The 24,117-nt window shown below is 41.8% G+C and overlaps 1 protein-coding gene across 1 annotated transcript in view; it reads right to left on the bottom strand.

The window, feature by feature from the left end:
• LOC138785399 (clustered mitochondria protein homolog) overlaps positions 1 to 24,117 on the bottom strand; it is a 44,276-nt gene that overhangs the window by 5,268 nt on the left and 14,891 nt on the right. Inside the window, exons 8-23 of the mRNA XM_069961317.1 lie at positions 22,688 to 22,835; positions 21,746 to 21,838; positions 20,002 to 20,696; positions 17,098 to 17,186; positions 15,535 to 15,639; positions 15,334 to 15,434; positions 13,766 to 13,918; positions 12,922 to 12,984; positions 11,692 to 11,936; positions 10,490 to 10,574; positions 9,687 to 9,840; positions 8,858 to 8,997; positions 8,270 to 8,350; positions 8,034 to 8,159; positions 7,406 to 7,527; positions 4,505 to 4,598 (exon numbers count right to left, since the gene is read on the bottom strand). Coding sequence (XP_069817418.1) covers positions 4,505 to 4,598; positions 7,406 to 7,527; positions 8,034 to 8,159; positions 8,270 to 8,350; positions 8,858 to 8,997; positions 9,687 to 9,840; positions 10,490 to 10,574; positions 11,692 to 11,936; positions 12,922 to 12,984; positions 13,766 to 13,918; positions 15,334 to 15,434; positions 15,535 to 15,639; positions 17,098 to 17,186; positions 20,002 to 20,696; positions 21,746 to 21,838; positions 22,688 to 22,835 — 2,494 coding nt within the window. The remainder of the gene's footprint in view (positions 1 to 4,504; positions 4,599 to 7,405; positions 7,528 to 8,033; positions 8,160 to 8,269; positions 8,351 to 8,857; positions 8,998 to 9,686; positions 9,841 to 10,489; positions 10,575 to 11,691; positions 11,937 to 12,921; positions 12,985 to 13,765; positions 13,919 to 15,333; positions 15,435 to 15,534; positions 15,640 to 17,097; positions 17,187 to 20,001; positions 20,697 to 21,745; positions 21,839 to 22,687; positions 22,836 to 24,117) is intronic.

The raw sequence follows: 24,117 nt of genomic DNA, 5'->3' as shown, positions 1-24,117 counted from the left end.
GTGGGTCCAATATACAGAAGACATCTTTACATTAAACTTTAACTTTTTTAGTTTCACTATTATTAGTATCATAGTATGGCATCATAGAGGAGGCAAAATATCCCCTTGCTATCCAGGGGGAAGAATTACAACACAGAACAAGAAGTTCCAAAACAAAACCAATAGTACATTATTAGTACAATACAATAGAAATATACAAGAAAGAATAACTTCAGGCCAGTGAAAAAAGACTGTGCCCTGTTCAGGGGCGTAGCTAGGATTCACGGGGCCCCATAGCAAAAATTTGTAAGGTCCCCCTACGGACAACACAAAGCACTGCGCATATACTGTATAACCCCTGACCTCTGCACATTTTCCTTTCCTACTTGATTGCCAGCTGGAGAACAGAGGTCAGAGGTTATTATAGCAGTGAAGCAGAGATCTCTGTCTTCTGCTTGTTAATCCTTTTTTGTTTTGCAGCATGTAAGTAAACATTGGGTCACTTACACACTGCAGTACATAAGGATTTAAGCAGAAGAACACACTCCTACCTTCTCCCCCAGGCCCCCCTCCTGCACAGGCCCCATAGCAACTGCCTATCCTGCCTCTATGGTAGCTACGCCACTGGCCCTGTTAGTGAGAACAAAGATAACAAGGAGATTGGAGGTTTCAGTAATTTGCAGGAAGTAAGCTATCCATGGCTGCCATGTTTTTTCAAAGCCCTCCACCATATCTGTTCTGGTTGCATGTACTGTAGCTTTTTGTAAAGCATAGTTTGTGAAATCATTTCCTTAACTTTGACAGATAAAGCAGTTATCTTTTTTGACCTTTTTATATATTGTAAGCAGCTGCTGCCTTTTTCATTATATTGATTACTGAAAACTCTATCCTGTATTTATTTCCTTATTACGCAGTCCTGACTTCAATGTCAATATTGGTTTAATTCCATTTCACAATGTTCTACTCCTGTGATTTGAGAAACTTTCAACACAACATGATCAAGTGGTAGATGGGAAAGTTGTATTATCAGCAAAGCCTCAACTTTCTAAGCTCTTCGGGTACATTTGTATACTGTATATTGAGAAATGTGTGATAAAGCTCCAAGAGGTCTGATCCAAACTCAAGGCCCTATTACACTTAATTACAATGATTATCGGCCTTACTTGGCTGATTAGCGACCTTTTAGGTCGGTAATCATTTAATGCACATATTAAAAGGCAACAATCAGCCAACACGCACAATGTTAGCTGATCATGGTCTTTCAACAGTCTGCTGTGGGTCACTCTGTGTAATAGGAGGCAGCAGACTGCCGCTGACTTCAGTGAACTATCTAAGGGCCCTATTCCGCGGAGCGATAATCGGCCCGATTCAGCCGATTATCGCTCCGTGGAATAGAGACAACGATCAGCCGATGATCGTTGTCATTGGCTGATCGTTGATATAGGTTAGGGCCCTATTCCACTGGACGATTATCGTTCGCATAATCATTAACGATCCAAACGACCGCTATTACGAAAGACCTGAAATCGTTCGCCCATTTACATGGATAGATAATCGTTACTTATGATCGTTCTTGCGGTCGTCTCTATTGCGTTAGTCACTACTGCAAACGACCGAACGACTTCTTTTTTAATGCGAAAGATTTGCGACAATAAAAATAGGTCCAGGTCTTATTAAATGATCAACGGTTTCTCGTTCAGTCGTTAGTCTATAACTGCTATTCAACCGAACAATTATCGTTTAGATTTGAACGATTTAACGATAATCTGAACGATAATCGTCCGGTGGAATAGGGCGCCCTTAGGACCTATATTCGTTGGGCACCGACCGCGCACTGCTACGTAGAATAGCGGTGCGCGGCCGGCGACTGATGATATACATTACTTATGCAGGGTGCAGGGCTCCTCTTCTTCTGCTTCTCCCGGGTCCCGCGCGCACCTCCAGCGTCAGGGCGGCCTGTCTCAGCTCAGGCCACTCAGCCAATCACTGGCCGTGGCAGTCCCGGGCAGTGATTTGCCTGACGCTGGAGGAGCACGCGGGACCCGGGAGAAGCAGGAGAAGAGGAGCCCTGCACCATGCATAGGTAACATATACTAGTTAAGCTAGGGCTGCAAGGACATCGGTAACGAGGTCTCTGCAGCCCTTGTTTAAAGATAATCGGTCCGTGGAATAGGCCCAGTAAACGAGCACCAATCTAGCAGATCGGCGCTCGTTTATCGGGCCCCATCGGCCCATGGAATACCACCCTAAGGATTGTTTGGACTGCCCCACCATCGAACTTTGTAATATGGCCTTAATATAAGCTGTTATATTCAAAATGTCATTTAACTTTACAAGTTTAGTTTGACCTTTGTAGGATTATAACAATTCCATAATGATTTGATTAATATTTTCTTTTAACTAATGGATGTAGATGAATCTAACCTGCTGATAGCTCCCTAGTGACCACAGGGTGCTGAGGATGAAGGTAATGTCTCTCTGAATTGTGCCCAGTAAGCCCTTAGGTCAGCACTGGAGGCTTGGCTACCGCCCCTTCAAGCACTGATCCGGCCCACCCACTCCATTGATAATCATTAGAGGGGGCATGTGGCGATCCCCCCTCCCCCCATTGATCTTTAATGAATTAGGCTGTCCAGGTTGTGCAGGAGACAAGGCTACAGCCCCCAGTCGGGCTGCATCCTCTAATGATTATCAATGGAGTGAGGGGGTAGGCCGGTGGCAGATCGGTGCTCAGAAGGCCAGTAGTTATGCCCCTATCTCAGTGCTTTTCAAACAGTGAGGCGCCCCCTAGTTGTTGGTGAGGCCCAGCTGGGGAGACAGTTTTCAGAAAAGTAACTATAATCTGCACAGTCCTTTTGCTGTTTGCAAAAATCTCCATTTTAGCAACATTATTAATTTATTTAGTACTTGCTTTATTAGTATCTAGAGCTTGGAAGATGGGTGAAAGGCAGCCCTAGCATTATTTTCAGCTTTTAAATAGACTTTTGTGAGGCCCAGGTACCCTCTTGGTCAGTCTGGTGAGGCCCCGGCATTGCCTTGGTCTGTTGGGTGAGGCTCCAGTAGAAAAAGTTTGAGAAGCACTGCCCTATCTGATTAATTCTACCAGCTGGTAGTTCCCCATTAAAGGGAACCAATCTTGCAAAATTCTCTGTTATCGCTATAAGCTCCTATATGCCCCCCCCCCCCCGCCCCCCCAAGTAGTCAAAAGTAGTCAAATCTGCTACCAGGTCAGTTACACATTGTTCAAACGACAAAGACACAGAAGCAAACACCTCCTAGTAACCTCAAATAAAGGGCCAGGTGCAAATTTTCTATGACCACAGGGCTAAGCGAACAAATACAAAGATGCCAAGATGTGCAAATTGCAATCCTTCCACATTTACTATACCTATCATGTTGAGGTTCTTAGCCTATGCCCATGTATGTGCAGTATGAGACTTGCACCTTTTGGCCTTAGGTTGGACCTAATGAACTCAGGATGGGTAGAAACTAGCTTTATTCTAAATTTCCCTTGTGTGCAATGCAAAAGACAGCAACATTGTCTTTGAAAAAATCACAACACTCCTATTTATCATTCTAAAATAGGTCTAATCTTTTATTGGCGGGGGAGGGGGAGATTATATTCCACTACACAAATTATATTTTTGGGGGAGTTTCTCAATACATTATATAGTAAAATAAAGGGATCAGAAAGTACAACATATTGCACTCTTGACAGAAAAAAAAATGTTTTCAATTTAACTGGTGTTAGAAAGTTATAGTTTTGTAATTTACTTCAAATGTAAAAAAATCTCAAGCCTCCCAGTATTTATCAGCTGCTGTGTGTCCTGCAGGAAGTGGTGTATTCTTTCCAGTCTGGCACAGTGCTCTCTGCTGCCACCTCTGTCCGAGACAGGAACTGTCCAGAGCAGTTGTTCCTGTCTCGGACAGAGGTGTCAGCAGAGAGCACTGTGTCAGACTGAAAAGAATACATCACTTCCTGCAGGACATACAGCAGCTGATAAGTATTTGATGGCTATTAGCAACCTGCATGAAACACACCAAAACGACAACCTGATGAGAAGAAGAAATCAACTTTATTATATATTTTCCAGGGCCCTTTTGTTTGTTTTTTACCTTTACTTTATGTCTTTTACTCTTTCTGTATTCACGTACAGTAGTTTTCACCAGTTATAGGTGACAGTTGATTAAGGATACTGGCTCCTCTCCATATACTTGTATGATGACTAGTCCACCGGATATGAGCCATTTTTTTTTTTGTGTGCATGCCTTAGCTACTATGAACATCTCCAGGACACATTACTTTATGGAGGTAGCCACTATAGAAAGCCATACTTGTTATTGGGACACTATATCTTGGCCGTGTCTTTATTGGATGTAATCTTGTGAAACACCCGTAAAAATACAACTTGTATCAGTACTTTTTATACATGCCATGTAATTGTGTATGACTTTTGTACGATATAAATTTAATTTAAATTTAATATAAATTTTCTTGAAAAAAAAAGAAAAGAAATCAACTTACCAAAGCTTTGTATATAGTGAATGTTTCTTTCTCGTGTTGCATTGCGGATCTGAATTCTACTTTGCTTGTATACGCCAGAGCAATCAAATGGTGGCTGCAAAAAATACATTCTGTTACTGGGAGGAACAGAGGAGACACTGGGCCGTAGAGGTGGTTGCTATCAGGATGCTTTGCCGTTCATGCCTTCAGTGTGGGGCTTGGATACATTGGGCCTACTAGAAGAAATGAATTATGTAGCCTGTGTCTAAGCCATACAGAACAACTACATCTCCACGTCCCGTAGTGTAACCTGTATCATTGCACACGTTATGTAAAAAAAAAAAATGCACAGATTTACCCATTAAAAGGGGTACTCTTACAATTTTGTTTTTCTTTTAAATCAACTGGTGACAGAACGTTATATAGATTTGTAATTTACTTTTAAATTTTAAAATCCCAAGCCTTCAAGTACTTATCAGCTGCTGTATGTTCTGCTGTGTATTCTTTCCAGTCTGACACAGTGCTCTCTGCTGCCACCTCTGTTTGTGACAGGAACTGTCCAGAGTAGGAAAAGTTTTTTATGGAGATTTGTTACTACTCCATATGTTTCCATCATTTGGAGATTCTGGACTCCTATGGTAAAGTAGAACAATGGAAATTCTTTTTCTACAAATAAAGTCCGAAGGCCAGCAAAAGCTAAAATTAATATTACACATATTACAACATCAAGTTGTAGTATTAGAATTTGACCTTCGCAAGGTCACTGGTCCAGACAGCTGTCGTGTGCCAGCACAAGCAGGATTTACTGTCAAGGCTATTACTATTGCATCAGCTGTTGCTCCATAACCCTTGTAAAACCATATATCCCTAGAGAAGACCATGTGTTTTCATCATCAATGAATCACTTCTACATGACTCAGAATTCTGGGAGACCGCATTACTGAAGTATTCCTCGAAGAGAGAGCAATCGAGTGAGGAATGTCATTAAATGGTGCCTTATAGGAACATGCGTTCTATAGGATGTGATTGTGCTGTTAATAGTTTGCAACATAACTCGGTCATACTCCACATGTAGATGGTACAAGCTATAAGTCACAGTATAAACTTAAAGGGGTACTCCAGCGAAAATCTTTTTCCCAGTAATTGAAACACATTACATAGTTATATAACTTTGTAATATGCTTCAATCACCTATCTGCCCCCTACCCTGTCTTTCCCCCCTCAACCTCCCACCAAGAAGTGAAGTAAACCCATTCTTACCTAATGATTGTTGACCCCCTGCTGTTCTGTGGCAGCCATTTTGTGACAATGACATCATCTGCACAGGCACAGCTTCCTGGTTTGGGGTTTCCCATGATGCACTGTCTCCTGTGATGTCTAACTGACTCTGTAAAACTGTTAGATGGCTTACAGCTGGCTCAGCCAATCAGAGCTGAGCAACCTGAGTCATCTGACAAAAGGAGGCTGGCCTAACAAGGCTTAGACCCGCCTCCTTCTTGATTATGCCATTGTCACAAAATGGCTGCCACAGAGCAGCCTGGGGTCAACAGTAATTATGTAAGAATGGCTTTACTTCACTTCCTGGTGGGAGGTTAAGGGGGGAAATGATAGGGAAGGGGGACGGGGGACAGATGTTTTAATTACTAGGAAAAAGCTTTTTACTGGAGTACCCCTTTAAGGTATGTGTGGTGCTAAATAAACACTGAATTTATTAAAATGAGCCAAGCTATTGGCTATAGCAATGGGTATATTATACTACATAATATATACATGGAGCAGAACATATTTATCATGTAATAGAACCCTCACCCGCAGAACTTGTGAAGTGAGTACAGAAAGAAGGACTGGCACTTCTGTAGGTTAAATCAACCAATGTAACTATTAAATGGGCACGGTCACTAAAAAAGTTATTGTAAACACAAAAACATGAAAATAGTTTAAAGCAGTCCCCCCAACTGCTAAAAAAGTTATTGATCACAGCAGGTCTCACTGCGGGGACCAGCTATGATCAGACAGTATAGCAGGGTAGAGTTTGCGGCAGCGCAAATCACTCCCTGGCTGGCCGCCCAGTCTTTCAATGTTTTCTCATAGACTTACATTGAGAAAATATTGAGGAAATAAGCAGCCGGCTGGAGAGTGGATTGCACTGCCATTATGTCTCCCCGGCTATATCTCCTGATCACAGCGGGTCTCAGCAGTGAAACACACTGTGATCAACAACTTATGAGATGTCAAAAGTTATTTTTAATGAGAGGTATTCTTTAAGCCTAGCGAGGTTGTAGTTTAGAAATTCAATTTTATTTTCCAAAAGAAGTGCCAAATTTTGGATATATGTGCAATCACACCTCAGTCTCATTCAAATACCAGTAATACCAGATAAAGTCTATGAAGAAGAGTGGTGCTCTTTCTGGACAGTCACTGTGGTAAATCGGGCACATTTTTAGACTATTATAGGCTATCTAGTCTATCGTCGCATGGTCTAACAATTCACAGAATAAGGCTGGGTTCAAACTATGTTTTTGCAATCCGTTTTTTTTTTATCCGTTTTTTGCAAAAAACGGATGCTTGTGTGTGCATCCGTTGTTATCTGTTTTTCCATTTAATTCCATTATAAAAAAAGGGATCAAAACGGATCAGTTTTTTTTTAACAGGCACAAACATGAGGTTGACTACGTTTTTGTGTACGTTAAAAAAAACAGATCCGTTTTGATCCTTTTTTTTTTTTTAATGGAAGTCAATAGAAAAACGGATCGAAATGGATGCACACACACGCATCTGTTTTTTCCATCCGTTTTTTTAAAAAAAGATGAAAAAAAAAAAACGGATTGCTAAAACGTAGTGTGAACCCAGCCTTAGTAAATCTGCCTTGTGATGTCCCTTAAAAATCCCACTCTTGGTAATACTACATGTTAATCATGATACCTTAAAGCAACATCCAGGGACTTCAGTCCAAAATATTTTTTATTGACTTCCAAAGCTTTTTCAAGAAAACGTAGAGACAAGTCACATTCAAGCACAGCTTGTAGAACCACGCCAATGTTACTCTGCAAGAGGGACAAGACATGGTGGAATAAGCAAATCTTCTGCATTAGGACCAGAGATAAGAGCAAATCGAGCACGCTCAAGTCCGATCGTTAGGCATACGAATACAGATGGCGCACGGCTGTTTCATTACAGTGTCATGAAATTTCAAACACTATCCCTGCTCCCGACATCATATTGATACATGATGCCGGGGGAGATTCCACTACATCGCTTACCTGTCCGTAGGTTCCATGTTATACAGAATGTGAGAATAAGCCCTAAAGGAATACACAACATGGGTCTTGTTGCCAAAGATTGCTGTGTTGTTTTCCTCAAATTATGTTACATTGCATTGTGACCAATTGTGATATTGGTCTAAACCCACTGGTACATACGTTCTGCCGTCAGATCTTTAGTGATAACTGGTCAGTATCTTGGTGAACTCTTTCCTATACAGTAGATTTTATATTCTAGTTGTCTGATATAATGGGCAAACTCCCATATTATATACATAGCATATACTCACATCCAGTGTAGCCATGGTGGGATGATCTTCACCTGCTATAACCAACATCAAGTATCGAGCCCGGTACAGAAGCTTCAATGCTACTGGTAATTGCCCACTGGCAAAGCAGTAATGTGCGAGAAGGACCTGTTGGGAAAGTGTAAAATATTTCAGTGAACCACGTGCCTATATTAGTTTTAGAATACTTAAGGGTATAAACATTGAGCTGAATACCAAATGAGTAAAGATAAACCTACATAGTCCTGAACTGCGAAGCTGCTCTCATATCCCAGTGTCCGCTCCGTCATTATCACTGCTTTCTGTTGGTTATCCAGGGCCTGTCGGTAAAAGGACCTTTAGTCATCGTGGCCATCATCATTTCTACCATTTTGCATTCATAGGTCATAAAGAAAATTGACTGCTCCTTACTAGAGATGATCGAACATCGGAAAATCTTAGGTTCTATAGAACTCAAAGCTTTTCAAACCTTCCACATTCGATTCCTGATGCCTTCCCGGTCCGTGGGGAAGGAGGAGACAGCCCAGGTACCGCCTGGAATTCCGGGATTCAGCCTATTACCTAGGCTGAATCCCGGAATTCCAGGCGGTACTTGGGCTGTCTCCTCCTTCCCCAAGGACCGGGAAGGCATCGGGAATCAAATGCGGAAGGTTCGACAAGGTTTACCAGGGAGCAGAAGGTTTCAGCTGTCTTCTTCTCTCCGGACAAACCCTTTAAAAGTACAAAAACTCACTTTCATATTAAACCTCTCACTAGGTTTCATGTTATACATTTCTGCACGTATATTCCTATAAAGTTATATGACTAATGTGACTAATGCTTCTCACCTCTGCTGCGTCTCCCAAAATGAACTTTACCCTTGCAAGCAGACGTAGGCACATGGCGATGTCTGGGTGTACGGCACCATACACACTGTTGAACTGGACCAGAGCTTCATTTAACAAAACAACACCTTCTTTAAGGCCTCCTGTGAAGTATGATAGATAAAGTCACCAAATCTCTACACATAACCTTAAGGCTATGTTCACACACAGTAAAATTAAAGCTAACTACAAAAGTAAAATAGGTATAAAACTCACTCTATTTTAAATCTAATCATGGGCTACATTAACATTAACTACATTTGGGCAAAATTAACTTGTCCCCTATACACAAGATAAGGGAGAAATAAGAGATCGCGGGAGTCCAACCTTCGTGCTTCCCACCAATCTCCAAATTAGGGCCCTGGCGTCTTTGTTATGAATACAGAATCACATGCCGTACCCATGGCTCTATTCATTCCTATGGAGCTGACGGAAGGAGCAGAGTAAGCAAAGTATTAATCAGGGTCTGGATACTCAGACTCCATGGATGAACCACTTTTTTTCTCTCTCTCCTCAATGCATGAGACAGATATAGGGAGAGAAGTGCATACCTGAGCGCTTCTACCAACTCATTATAGCAAGCGGTGGGGGTCTCAGCACCAATCTCTATGACATGTCAAATGTTTTTTATTTAATGGCAATAACATCTTAAAGCAGATCTGTCAGCTCTAATATGTCATCCTACCTGAGAAGGAACATTGTAAGGAACCATATATTTTACAATACATATTAATATAAAAAAAAAAATTAACAAAAAAAAACAAAAACAAAGTAGTATCTAGAATGTCTTCACCCTGCTGTATGCTGATCTGTGCTTTAGTGAACAGCTCATGTGCAGCCTTGGCCTTAATGTTGACATTTTTGACTACTGGGAACATATTCAGAATGTCTTCCTCTGTTAACGCTGGCTTATGACGACTCTCAAAGTTGTATTCTCGTAAGAGAACCTAAAAAAAAAAAAATCATGTGTGTAATATCAAAAACATTTTGGAACAGAGTTTAGAGACATAGGGGGAGATTTATCAAACATGGTGTAAAGTGAAACTGTCTCAGTTGCCCCTAGCAACCAATCAGATTCCACCTTTAATTTTCCAAAGAGCCTGTGAGGAATGAAAGGTGGATTCTGATTGGTTGCTAGGGGCAACTGGGCCAGTTTCACTTTACACCATATTTGATAAATCTTCCCCTTAGGCCCGGATTTACAAAGCTGTGTAAAATAGAAACTGGTGTAAATTGCCCATAACAACCAATCACATCTCTGGTGAAATAAAGGCTGAGCTGTGATTGGTTGCTGTGGGCAGGTTACACCAGTTTCTATTCTACACAGCTTGGTAAATCTGGGCCTTCGTGCATGACAGTCGTATACCGAGTCAAAATCACTATCCACATCAATATCCAAATCCTGAACTACTTGAAGGGTGGCAGTTATTTTTGTATAGATGTAGATACTGATGTACGGGATGATGAATACTCGCCTTTCTCAACAAAAAGCAAAGCATATATCTTGTACAAATACCAGACACTACATGTATGAAAGCTATCCTGAGCCCTGCAGATATAACATTAGGCATTCCATATACACGTTGAGACAATTACCTGAACTCCAGTCTTCATACAGAACTCCCGAAGCAGCGTCACCTTCTGCAGAGTAAACTTCTCAACCAACTGCTCCACAGAGTCACTAAAACACAGTAGATATTTCCCATGACGGTTCAGATGTATTTTTGCAACTGTATTGTGATCAACAATCCCGGCCTGACTGAAAGTCTCATAATGTGAACTGACAGCTATCGGTTTAGGTCATCAGACCCACAGTTGTACCAGGACTAAAGGCCAATAAATGGCGGCCATCCACTAAATTTCAACAGTGTGTGAACATAGCCTTTCTGTGTTTTCAATACACTCCTGATTTTGGTTGAAAAATACTGAGCAAAAATATAAGAATGTGTTTGAATATAGCCTTAGTGTACGCTCACACCTACCGGATCCGCAGCGAATTTGACGCTGTGAGTTAGCAGCGAAATCCGCTGCGGATCCAGTACTGTGAATTTGAATGGGTCCCATAGACGCAGCGGATCCGCTGCGTGTATGGGACCCAGCCCCTTTAACCCCCGCGCCGCCGGCCGGAAGCCTGCCCGCCCATAGCCTCGGCCCCCCGTCCGCCCGCACCACCTGCCGCCCCGAGCATACATTACCAGCTCGGTGCCGCGGCTGTGTGAAGCTCCCGGCTCCCTTCACTCCTCTTCAGCCAATCAGTGCACGGCAGCCCTGATTGGCTGAAGAGGAGCGACGGGAGCCAGGAGCCTGAATCAAGCCGTAGCAGCGAGCTGGTAATTTATGCTCGAGGCGGCAGGCAGTGCGGGCGGACAGGGGGCCAGGGCTGCAGGCGGGCAGGCTTTCGGGGTTAAAGGATACGCTGCGTGTATGGGACCCATTCAATTTCAAAGTACTGGATCCGCAGCGGATTCTGCATAGGTAAATTAGGTATTCTGCATAGGTAAAATACATCTTGAATCATCCCCCCTTCTGGGGACTAATAATTCCTATAATTCTATACTATTTATTATCTATTCAGTTTCCTTCCCCCAGTTCTGAGGCTGCTGCTTTGTGCTGAAGACACAGAAAACAAGCCAGAAACACAGTTGACAAGAGGTGTCTCACACGTTTGGCCTCTGTCAGGTCATGGAGGGTCTATACCTTACATGAAACAAACACTGCTAGACAATGCGGAAACCAGCCATTGTGACTGTGCTGTGTTCAGTATCTGACATATCCCCTGTTAATATTTAGAATCCTACCATGAAAGTGTAAAGTCAAAGCTGCCTTTCGCATTCTGCTGGATTTGCTTCCAAAGGTCGGTCGGCGTCATACTGGCCCAGGCTGTGCTGTCTCCATTTTCCAGGGAGCGTATCTTCTTCTTGTTCTTACGTTTACGGGAAAGCAACTCATCAGGAGGCAGGTGAGCCACGGGATTGGGGTAAGAACTCAAGAAGCAGTTCAGGAAGTGGCTTACTGCAGCCGACAGAGCAGACATCTCTATTCCCTAATACAAATCATAAGGACACAATTTGACACATTAAGGCTATGTTCACACTACGTAAAACTACAGTTGTAGTTCTCGCCGTAGAACTACGGCCGTAGTTTTGCGGGGTGGAACATAGCCTATCTTCAATGGGATCCCGGCCGGAGCGTACACACATCGTATGGATCGGTCTGGACATATAGGGGGCTATGTACAAATTGCAATTACACCCATAGGCCATGAACACAGAACATCTTTTTTTTAGCCCTTTAGCCCTGTTTTTTGGACGGCCGTCATTTTGCACCAAGATAACAATCATTATTTCAAAACAGTTGTTTTGAAACAACGGCTGTTATTTGGGCGCCAAATGGACAAAAAAGGGCTGGAAACGGCCAAAAAAAAGACATTATGAGGTCATTGCCATGGTGCAGTTAAGTTACACTTTTTACCTTTTTTTTTGCTGCACTCAAAAATGTAATTGACCACAACATTTGAGAAAAAAAAACCCCTATAGAGTACCTGAGATAAACATTGGTGATGGCAAAGGGATCATGTTTGAGGCTGGGTTCACACTGTGTTTTTGCAATCCGTTTTTTTCATTTGTTTCATGGAAAAAAAGGATGCAAAAATGGATCAAAACACATCTGTTTTTTTAGGGTATACAAAAATGTGGTCGACCTTGTTTTTGTGTATGTAAAAAAAACAAACAAATGCGTTTTGATGTTTTTTTTTTTTTATATTGGAAGTCAATGGAAAAACGGATCAAAACGAATGCAACCAAATGCATCGGTTTTTCATCCGTTTTATGCAAAAATGCCGTGCGAACCCAGCCTAACGCTAGTAAATATTTAGTAGGGTGCAATTATTCTCATCTAATAAATAATGAAGGCCAATATCATATGGATTATATACTATAGCATTGCCATGATTTATGCACAAATCGAAGAAAAAACTGCCGAAATGTCTGAACTCACCGCAAGACTGAGACTGGTTTCATTGCTCTTACCTGTAAGTAGCTGCGGAGGATGATTTTGGCTGAACGTGTCACTATGTCAATAATTATGATTCTCTGTTGGACAAGTATTCACAAAGATTACTTCAAAGAAGGAGGGTAGACAGTAGATGTACCTTTAAGGCCCCAATAAAGGGGTATCATGGCAAATAAAAATGACGATATTATTTCTTATTTACTTTACTTTCAGAAAGTTATCTTTGTATCAATTAAGAAAACATTATTTTTTTTTACATTTATACATTGAGTGGCGTGGTGCCAGGACGCATGCAGAGAGCAGAACAACACTGGGAACGTGGACAGGTAATGTCCTGCAGGAAGAGGTGTATTTCTTTCAGTCTGACACAGTGCTCTCTGCTGCCACCTCTGTCTATGTTAGGAACTGTCCAGACCAGTAGCAAATCCCCATAGAAAAACCTCTCCTGCTCTTCAGACTGGAAAAAACACAATTTCCTGCAGCTGTACTGGAAGACTGGAGATTTTTTAATAGAAGTAAATTATAAATCTCGAGCACCAGTTGATTTGAAAGAAAAATGTTGTGGGTGAAGTAACCCATTAAAGGGTTTTGCTGAGTCAAAAGCTGTGGAGCGAGTCTGAGTTCAGCTTTTCTTACCCTCCCCTCACTGATACCTTTCTCTGAGAGTCCTGCAATGGCTGAAATAGGACTGGTTGTATGGAATGCACAGACCTATGCTCCACTTCCCTGTATTCCACCCAACCTCTAAATTCCCCTTAGAGTTAAACATGCAGAGTTCTCTAGTCACTATTTCAGGACAGTAACATGCAGCTTCTAAAAAAATTTTTTTTTTCATATTTACATGTAAAATATCATACTTACATAAAGGTGATCCAGAGACGGGCGGACTTGTAACTTGTCAATTGTCTCAGCGACTGTTCCCAAATATCTTATATTGATTCCTTGTGCGTGAAGAGACTCTTTTAGTGTTTTACCATCCAGGGGAACTATGATATGATTCAGACAGGCCTTTATCTGTCAGGTACAGTGAGAAGAAGGTTTATAATATGCAGTTTGAGCAGCAGCAGCCCAATCCACAATTGTAGTTGCTGTTATAATGTATCAGTATTAGAGATGCACGATCCTTGGGCACGCTTGTCCAAAGCCATAGGCTGTATACATATTTTTTAGGACTCCATAAGGCTGCATCCAACTTCTTCAGCCACCGGTAATGAAATGGCGCAGACTCGGGTTTGCTCAACTCTAATCAGTATGGAATCCACATTATTTAGCTCACAGAACAGTGGCTGCACTACATGCAAATGCATACATACTGCCTCTAAAGACTCATTCACACATGTTTTTCTTCTGGGACCCCGGAAATCAGGATCAGTGATGTCGTGGAGAAACCATCCGTGATGCATCAGTTTTGCATCTGTTTTTGTGGCTAGGAGGGTAGTAAGTGGCCACAAGGTTGCCTACAAGTTGTCAGACAATGCTTCAGTAAAAATGGACGTCACACGGATAGTGTATCTGTATGTTGTCCATTTAAAACAGACCCATTGACTTTTATTGGACCCTTTGTTCCGCATTAACGGATCGTATAAGTGCAGATCTTACCTTTTGTAGTCTAAAACGTATCCGTTTTTAAAACGGACGCGGGGATGACCACATTGAATTCAGCGGGTCCTTTTTCTTTCCGCAAATCAGGGTCCTGATTCACAGACAGAATTTTTTGCGAACGACCAACGACGATTTGAGAACAATGTTCAAAGATCAAAATGAACGATTTCTCGCTCATCGCTTGATCGTTCGCTGTGTTTGCACATACGATTATCCTTCGAATTTGATCGTTATCGTGCAAATTCGAACGATAATTGTTCCGTGTAAACGCAGCATAAGGAATTTGAATGACTAGTTGCTATGGGCAGATTATCTGCCCATATGATGCGATAATACACATAACGATTATTGTTCGAATTTGCACGATAATGATCGAAATTCGAACGACAATCATACGTGTAAACGCAGCGAACGATCAAACGACAAGCGAGAAATCTTTCATCTTGATCTTACAACATGTTCTTAAATCGTCGTTCGTAAAAAATTCGCAGATCGTTCTGTGTAAACAATCGTTCACCGATTTAAACCTATGTGCGAGATAGGCTTAAGTGATCGCAAAACGATTTTTCCGTATGATATATCGTTCCATCTAAACGCTGATCATTCTAAAAAAAAAATCGTTACTTCGAAATCGTTCATCGTACGATCGGACGAATTATCGCTACGTGTAAACCCAGCAATAGCAACATATATACTGGTTGTCATTTAGCTTTCTCACTAAAAGATATGCAGTTAAACAGGCATCATGATAACTCGATAGAAGATCAGTATTGCTGGATTTGCCCACAGACACTGATAGATTTTCATCTTTATAAATTTCTACTTACAAAGTTGGGGATCTGCACCCTGAGGAGAAAACTTGCCGCTTCGCTCAACAATCGCTTTTGAATTTCGAGGGCCTGTTTTTGGGAATCTGGAAACCTGACCACTAAGTACGAGAGAGAAAACCAGGTTATTCCAAGTATCAGGAGTCTGACATCTCATCTATATTCATTTGGCATTCACTATAGTCTTGTTCTAACACTTACCTGGTGAATATACATCTGGATTGAACCGTATATCGAAAATATAGTCCGTAACAGATCCAATCTCTCGGCAGGCTTCTTTTACAATATCCGCGCCCCGTAGATCATCTGTAGATGGGGAGAACAGAATCATTTAATATAACCCGGTAATTTACGGTTATACATTTCACCCAAATACATTACAACCATCCTATGAGCCCCTTTAAGTACAGTATACAGCAACAAAAGTTTAAACTAAACTTTCAAAACTTTAAAAAACAGCCTATTTCTACTTTTCCGTGTTTCAGGTCCCGGATGAACAATCATGCCTCAATTCGTCTTGGCAGTGACAGCCCGCTAAGCCAACCACTAACCGACATGGGACAGCACCACGACCATGGATAGCTGAGCAGGCTGCCGCTGCCGAGACCGGTCCATCTTGAAAGTGGTGGCACGGCTGTTCAGCCTGGACCCGAAGATGATGCCGGAGGACAACAGGGTAACACAAAAAGGAAAGAATGGGCTTTTTGATATGTTTTCCGCAAGGGCAGAAACATATTAGCAGAATACCCCTTTATTGAGTGTCTTTGATAGTATGGCCTAAGGGTCCTTTTACACTAAGCAATCAGCAAGATTGGCGCTCATTCACAGTGCCTTTACAAGGCACGATTAATTGAGTGGTCGGGCCGCACAAATGATCACTGTATCATTCGTTCAGCCATTTAAATATATTGCTGCCCACAAAAAAGATAAGATCAGCGGATGAGCGGGCCGCTCCTCAGCTGACCACTGTCACATATACACGGGTCAAGTTACCAGTAGTGGTGTATCCTATCAGTGACTGGGAGGGAGGAGGTGTTGGGTATACGCTTCCTTCATGAAAGCACCAGACTTATAAATATTAGTCAAATGTAATCTTTGAGAATGACCTGAATCTGTAATATAAATGTTTCCCTGCCAAAATATGGCTGAATATTTGGCATATAATTTGGGTTATGTCCCACATGAAAAAATAAAAGTGTATTTTGGGCGATATAGCTTCTTGTTATAGCCCCATCAATGGCTGAAAATATATCACAAAATACAGCTAAATCTTACAGGGGTAAGAGCATCCCAAAAGCAAAAAGTAAGTAAGATAAGGGCCAAAAAAAAAAATCACATAGCCTCATGTAGAACTATGGAGCTCAAGCCAAAGCAAATGCAAATGTCAAAAGGCCTCTCACTCGCCAGCCAACACCCTGCTCTGCACTGAAGAGGGGCAATAACCCCGAAACAACTGTCTTTAGATGGGTAGTGTTTCCTTCCTCAGTAAATGTTATAAGACTCCTTCAAGGGACAGCACTTTGTGGAAGTGGTGTGAGAGCTATTTTGCATATCCTTTCTTCCTAAGAAGGGTCTAAAACACACACACAGTAAGTGTTGCACAAGTCACTTAGGCCAGTCTTTTTTTGGCACAAATTACTCCGGAAATCTGGTGCATTTGCAATAATAAATCTGCCCTAGTATATAGCTAAACGTTTCATATAGATGTACAATGAAAAATGTAGACACAATTACCTATAGCACTACCAAATTCTTTAGGCTTACCTTTCGTTGACGCATCTCCATTGATTTCAGGCTGAAGTAAATCGCCATTATTAGACTTGTCCACTATGACCTTCATAAACTGGGCATACCTATAAAAGACACAACAGATGTATTAGAAAAGCTTAAAGAGTCGCTGTTTTTTTTTTGCAGAAATCAATAGTCCAGGTTATTTTAAGAAACTTTGTAATTGGGTTTATTAGGCAAATATGCCATTATTTGCATTTAAAAAGCCTTTTCCCAGGTCCCCCCCTCCTCTCCTTTTTGGCATCCACTGCTCAGAATCAGAAAATCTCGACTGTTTTTCATCAGTCAGATCCTGTCTGCTCTATGGAGAGGGAAGGGGGGGAGGAAAAAGGAGCGAGATTAGCCGGCAACTGTGAGCCGAACAAAGGATTACACAGTGGTTGAGCTATTCAGAGTGCTATTCAGAGGTCAGAGAGGTCAGTGGTGACTGTCAGAAGAGAGAGCCTGTGATGTGAACGTAAATGAACTCTTTGTTGTCCTGTTTTGGTGCCTCTACTTTCTCTCTCCATAGAAAAACCATGAAGACAGGGGGGAGAGCTTCAAACTGCTTTTTCATGATAAAAATTCATTTTTCGGCTAATAAACCTAATTACAAAGTTTCTTTAAAAAAATCGCCTGGACTATTGATTTCTGCAAAAAAAAATTAACAGTGACACTTTAATGGTAAATTATGGATGTCTGCAACCTCACTAACAACATTTGACAGGGCTAAACATTTTTGCTACATCTAAATATTTCAATATCATCAGATTTGTGACACTAAGTCTATGTTTACACACAGTATATCCGTCAGTCTTTTGATCACAATTTTTTTCAATCAAAACCTAGAATGGAAAAAGGTTTCAAAAAGACTGTCCAAAAGAATCATGGAAATATTATGTGTGAACATAGCCTAATAATGCAGTCCAATTTGCAGGCATCATGTTGTAGAGCAGGAAGCGCTGAGCAGATTGATATATAGTTTTGTAGGAAAAGTTCCAGGATAACTTGTTTTATATATATATACAGATATGTCAAAAGTTTTCAGTGGTCGGTATCTGGGTGTTCAGACCCCCATCAGTTGTTAGCTATGGCTAGGAGAAGCAAGAGGCCCAGCTCGCCAACTGATCTGTCTCAGTGCAGGAGACAGGCTCCACTGAAATTTGTGTTAACCCCCATCTGCAATATGGTGGATCAAGCAGAGAGTTTGGGAGTGAAGCTCACAGCCGCCTGCTTCTCACAGCTATACCTAATGATCAGTGGGGGTCTGAACACCCCAGACCCCAATCGATCAAAACTTTTCACATGTCTGACTTGTCATAATTTTTTTTTTTTTAATGTTGGAATTCTCTTTTAACTTCACATGCCTAGTTGGAATTCTCTTTTAACTTCACATGCCTAATATGTCATCCCATGCCCATTACATCAAGCAGTAATAACTAAATTAAGTGATCTCAGATAGAGCCTACCACACCATTTTACGTGAATATACAGGATCCGAAACAAAAACTGTTGAAAACAAAAAACTGCCCATAGAAACCAGTCAGAGCTTAAATGGGTGGTGCCACGAAGAAAACTAGGTCTAAACTGATGCACTATGTTAAATGAAACTTATTTCAAACGTAAATTCATTCCTTAAAATGTATTGTTTGAGAGATATAGACTCACTAATCCCCCATGTACTGCTTTGCCTGCTGCTCTTGGCAAGCAGCCTGGAGGGAAGGAAACCTGTGGCCAAGGGGGTGCCTCCCAGTGGGGAGTACACCAAACCACCCTGATACGTAGCCCCTTAAGTCCCACTTGGTTGCGAGTATTGAAACATAAATATGGGAATACCAGATTGGCCCCTTTTATGTCAAAGTCTAACTCTGTGGCGAGTATTGTGACATGACAAGGCAGGCATCCATCCACAGACAGCTGTTTTGCGGTATTAGCCAGAATCCTGCTCCACGCTGACGAGGGGCAAACGGGGCAATGAAAACAATACCCCAAAACAGCTATCTATGGATGGATGCCTGGCTTTAGTAATCCCCTGTCATATTGCAATCCTCGCAACTGAGTTAGAGTTAGACTTTGACGCAAAAGGGACTTTCCTATTTGTGTCCCAATACTCACAACTGAGTGGGACTTAAAGGGGTAGTGCGGCGGTAAGTAATTATTCACTAAATAACACACATTACAAAGTTATACAGAAGATGACATCATTGTCACAAGATGGCGGACAGGGGTCGACACAAATCAGGTGAGTATAGAGCACTACACTTCCGGGTCTAGTGTGGGTGGGGGAAACACGGGGAAGGGTGCCATTCACTAACATAACATACATTACAAAGTTGTATAACTTTGTAATGTGTGTTATTTAGTGAATAATTGCTTACCGCTGCACTACCCCTTTAAGGGACTATGTATCAGGGTGGTTTGGTGATCTCCCCACTTGGAGGAACCCCTTGGCAACAGGTTTCCTCCCCTGGAGGGATATCTGGCTATTCCTGTGTTTTGAGACTTGTAACTGAGGCTCCATTTTGAATATCCAAATTTTATAGGGGGCTATACATCAATGGAGACTCCATTGGATTTTTTGTCACCGATGTTTCTGAGCGCAATGATTTTTGTGAACCTACCCTAAACCTGACTAACGTGTGGATAAATGGGCAGAATTGTAGTGCCATGTTCTGAAGCATTTTCAAATGTCCAAAGGATCTGGCACAACTGTACCCCATTGTATGTTTTTACATTATACTGAGAAAGTTTGGTGCTGATGTGTACATTATGTCAATGTTTCAGTCTGATTTAGTAGTATAACTCTGGAACACATTAAGTTATTTGACACGATCTTTAATCTGCCATCTTTAATTCTTTCTCATAAGATATTCCTAAATGTAAGCCAACTGGGTTACTTACTTGTATTGAACAAAACTTTCCATGAGCTCTGGCCTCAAACTGCACAATCGGTGGTGATACGGTTTAGGGAATCCAAAGTTTTGACAGTCTTTGTGTACTTCATCTTCCTTCAGAGGTAAGAAGTTCACATCAGGAGGGAAAGTTCTCAGAAGATCCAAAATATAGTGGCGTCCATCATTCCCCACAATTCCTTTGCACTCCACAGAGGAACACAGAAGCACCTCTTCATTCTTTGCATTTAGCACAGTATGCCTCATTATACGGAGTGGTTTACTGGCTTTCTGGAGTAACGTGAGATATTTTACATTTGAAGACACGGTTTTACCAAAGTCAATAGAACCATAAACAACGCTTTGGTCTTCCTTACGGTCCAATATTCCAGGTATGATTGACTGAGCAGTTACTCTGTATCCTCTGTAATCGAGAACCACAGTGCCCAACACATAAAGTTCTTCAATGTCCAAATCACTATAGGCTTGTACTCCTTTTAGGTCATGGGTTGCAGCCACATGGGCAGCATGGTCTCCCCCCAGGTCCTTGTAGTGGTCTCTTACGTCAAAGCCAAAGCTAAAAAAGATGTTGTTCCAAATATACATTTGCATTTTGGTCTCCTCTCCAGGGTTAATCGCCATAACATTTCCATCGATTACCGCCATGGCTCCTCGGGTGGACGCCCCAACAAAGTCAGAGTTGATCTATGAGGAATGGTTGACAAGAGTCAATTACCTGTTAAGTCAGTAACTTTATGTTTCAACATGTCGTCTGCAAGAACTTCAGGCCTTTGATATCACCAATTTGTGGTGCTGCTTATCTAAACCCTGGGGTAATTGTACAAAACACATATTGGTGCATAATATATAATATAATGAATAATTCATCTCCTTTTAATCAGTTATCTAAGACTAGGAAAACATTACCCCCCCTTCCATAGGATATGTGCACAATACAAAATCCACGTGTAGAACTTCAAGCGGATTCCGCCGCCGCACGCCCTTGCTTGAAGTTCCGCCCATACCATAAGCTCCATTCTATGCTCAGGACGATTCTGCCATCCTCCCAAAGAATTGACATTGACTGAGCATAGAATGGAGCCTATGGGACAGGCAGGACTTCAAGTGGGGGCGTGTGGCGGAATCCGCTTGAAGTTCTACGTGCAGATTCCGTAGTGTGCACATACCCATAAACAGGGTTACTCTTTTTCATGGACTTTGAAAGAAACAGCAGCCCACACCCACATAAGTAAATAGAAGTAAGTTAGGAATAAGGATATGCAAAGAATCCACTTTTAGAGGTATTTTCCTTTTAAGGATAGTTTCACACGTACAGTATCGCAGCGGATTTGATGGTGCAGAGCCGCAGCAGATTTGGTCTAAATAACTGAACACAGCATCAAATCTGCACCATCAAATCTGCTGCGGATCCTGTTTGTGTGAACGCATCCTAAGGGTATGTTCACACTACAGAATAGGTGAAATATTTTAAGCGGAATAAGTGCTGCGGATTCTGCTTGAAATTCCGCCTGTCCCATTGATTTTATGGGATTTCATAAGCACAATCCTGGGGGATAGGAAAGTATGCAAAGGGAAATATACCATAAGTCATTGGCTGTATCCATGTTTTCCAGAACTCCCTAGGGTCCTTCTTCAGCCACCAGTATTTAAATGCTAAGCGTTCGGGCTCAGATAAACCCGAGCGTGTTGGAGATTGGTGTTCGCTCATTTCTAACATACACCATTGTTATTACCTTAAAGTTTGCTCTTTGGCGCAGTTGCTGATCTGCCAGATTCTCCCGAGAAAGTTCTCTAGTAGTTTGAAGCTCTTCGTTCCAGTCTCTCATCTTTCCGATAAAGAATATTATTAACAATTACTTTTTTGCAATAGTTATTAAACTGTATTTATTGGCAACTATAATAAGGTTTAGTTTTTCCAGTTCAATACTTTAAACAGTATTTGCTATTTAAATGAAACTTTAAAAGAGGTAAAAAAACAACAAAAAAAAACACACACTTTGATTACTTCAGTCATCTCTAGATGCTGCCATTCTGATTGTGCCTAGATTCTGGTTCATCTTCACTTATATCTTACCAGACAACACTTTTAATAGGGTAACTTTCCAATAAAGTCAACAGTAGTGATATAGCTGAGGCTATGTTCTCACTACAGGAACTATCGGGGAAAGGCAGCCTTCTCATAACATATATGGCTGCTAATCATGATCATTATTCACGGCCGTCAATATTATGAAACGGCCGCCTTTCCTCTCTATGATCCCGTAAAAGCCTAAAACTGTTATGTGCTATAGTGCAAAGGTAAAACACATTGTGTAACACGCCTTTGGAATAGGTTGCACATAGACCATATTCAGTTGGGGTGTAGTTTGCTATCTTAAGGAGGCAGTGACATTTTAGATTTTTGCAGTATTCCAAAAAGCTGAGACCAATGGTGCTTAAAGAGGATGTACCACCAGGTACATCCTCTTTAATCTGAACCCACGGATCAAACGGCACAGTCACGGCACCATTCTATGCACCAGAACCGGCCAGTGCTCAAGCACTGGAGGTAGGCCGGCCCACCCCCAGTGGGAGGGAATTCCCTCCCCGTGACGGCGCCGTTCGATCTGTGGGTTCAGATTAAAGAGGATGTACCTGGTGGCACATCCTCTTTAATATAAAAGGTCAAGTTGTACCTGGCCAGGAATGTGTTCCTCATATCCCAGACGTGAATTGTATGCATCCTCGGCCCGCACACAGTCAATAATATGATTACTGCTGGGGGCAATCCAGCTGTAAATTTGATAAGGAGTTGCAATTCTCTCTAAAGGATGGCGGTGAACCCTAGATGGTGAGAAAAAGATAATATAATATATTGGTATATACAGTACTCTATATGCAAAGTTTAACCTTAACTGAAGAAGTCAGCAGTAAAAACAAGTCATATATATCTATACTGTATACATATTTTGGGGGGGGTGGGGTGGATTTATCAAACTGGTGTAAAGTAGAATTGGCCCAGTTGCCCCTAGCAACCAATCAGATTCCAACTTTCATTTTCCAAAGAATCTGTGAGGAATGAAAAGTGGAATCCGCTGCTAGGGGCAACTAAGATAATTCTACTTTTCACCAGTTTGATAAATCTAATCCAATGTTTTTATACAACTCTAAAGTTCTAACACACCTTTCCATTCCATGTTTTTATGTTTTTTTTTTCTATATTGTAGGCTCATAGTGAAAACATAAAAACTATAACAGAAAAATCAGAATATGGTTTTATATTTTTCAAAGTAGTCCAAATTTGTTCTGATAACAGCTTCATGAGGTAGTCGCCTGGAATGGTTTCCCAACAGCCTTGAAGGAGGCTTTAAACTAAACCCAAACCATCTCAACTAGGTTTAGGTCAGGTGATTGTGGTGAAGCAATCCATCACTCGTCTTCTTGGTCAAATAGCCCATACATAGCCAGAAGGTGTGTTTGGTGTCACAATTCTTTACAGTGGAAACCACACGTGTAGAAAGCATTGGCTCACCTTTTTTGGGTCCCACAAAGACATGGATGTTGGGATCAAAAATTGTTGAGACTCTAATGAAGCTATTCTCTGCAACAGAGGTAACTCTTGGACTGTCAGGACTGGGAGGTAGGGATAAGACACAACAGTGAGCCCTAAGGCTGAGCCCACCCACTGTCCCTACCTACTTGCCTCAAACAGCCCTAGGCAGTCGCGGACAACCACAAAGGCAGTTCCTGCTCTGGTAGGTGTAACACAGAATGAGACAGACGAACAAACACAAAGGGAGAATCAAACAAGCCAACGTCCAAACCAAATGGGCACGCGGTGCAGAATCGGTAAACAATCAAATAGTCAACGGTCAGGCGGCAGGTCAGGTAACAGGTAAATCAAGCAGAGAAATTAGGTACGGGGATCACAGGGGGAGCTGGGATCAGGGTATGAACCTTAATAGCCAGCGCTGAGAGAGTGGCTCAGCTTTCTTTTATGAGGATCAAGAGCCCAGTCCGGATCCCCATTGGACCGGCACTCTGATCCTCAAGGTTCCGGACAGGCAGAGGAAAATGTCAATCAAAAAGACTTGCTCAGCTGCAGCAATCAAGTCTAGCAGAGCTC

This window comes from Dendropsophus ebraccatus, chromosome 3, assembly GCF_027789765.1.
Source record: "Dendropsophus ebraccatus isolate aDenEbr1 chromosome 3, aDenEbr1.pat, whole genome shotgun sequence".
Classification (NCBI taxonomy): Eukaryota; Metazoa; Chordata; class Amphibia; order Anura; family Hylidae; genus Dendropsophus; species Dendropsophus ebraccatus.
This window is presented reverse-complemented; position numbering and strand designations above follow the sequence as displayed.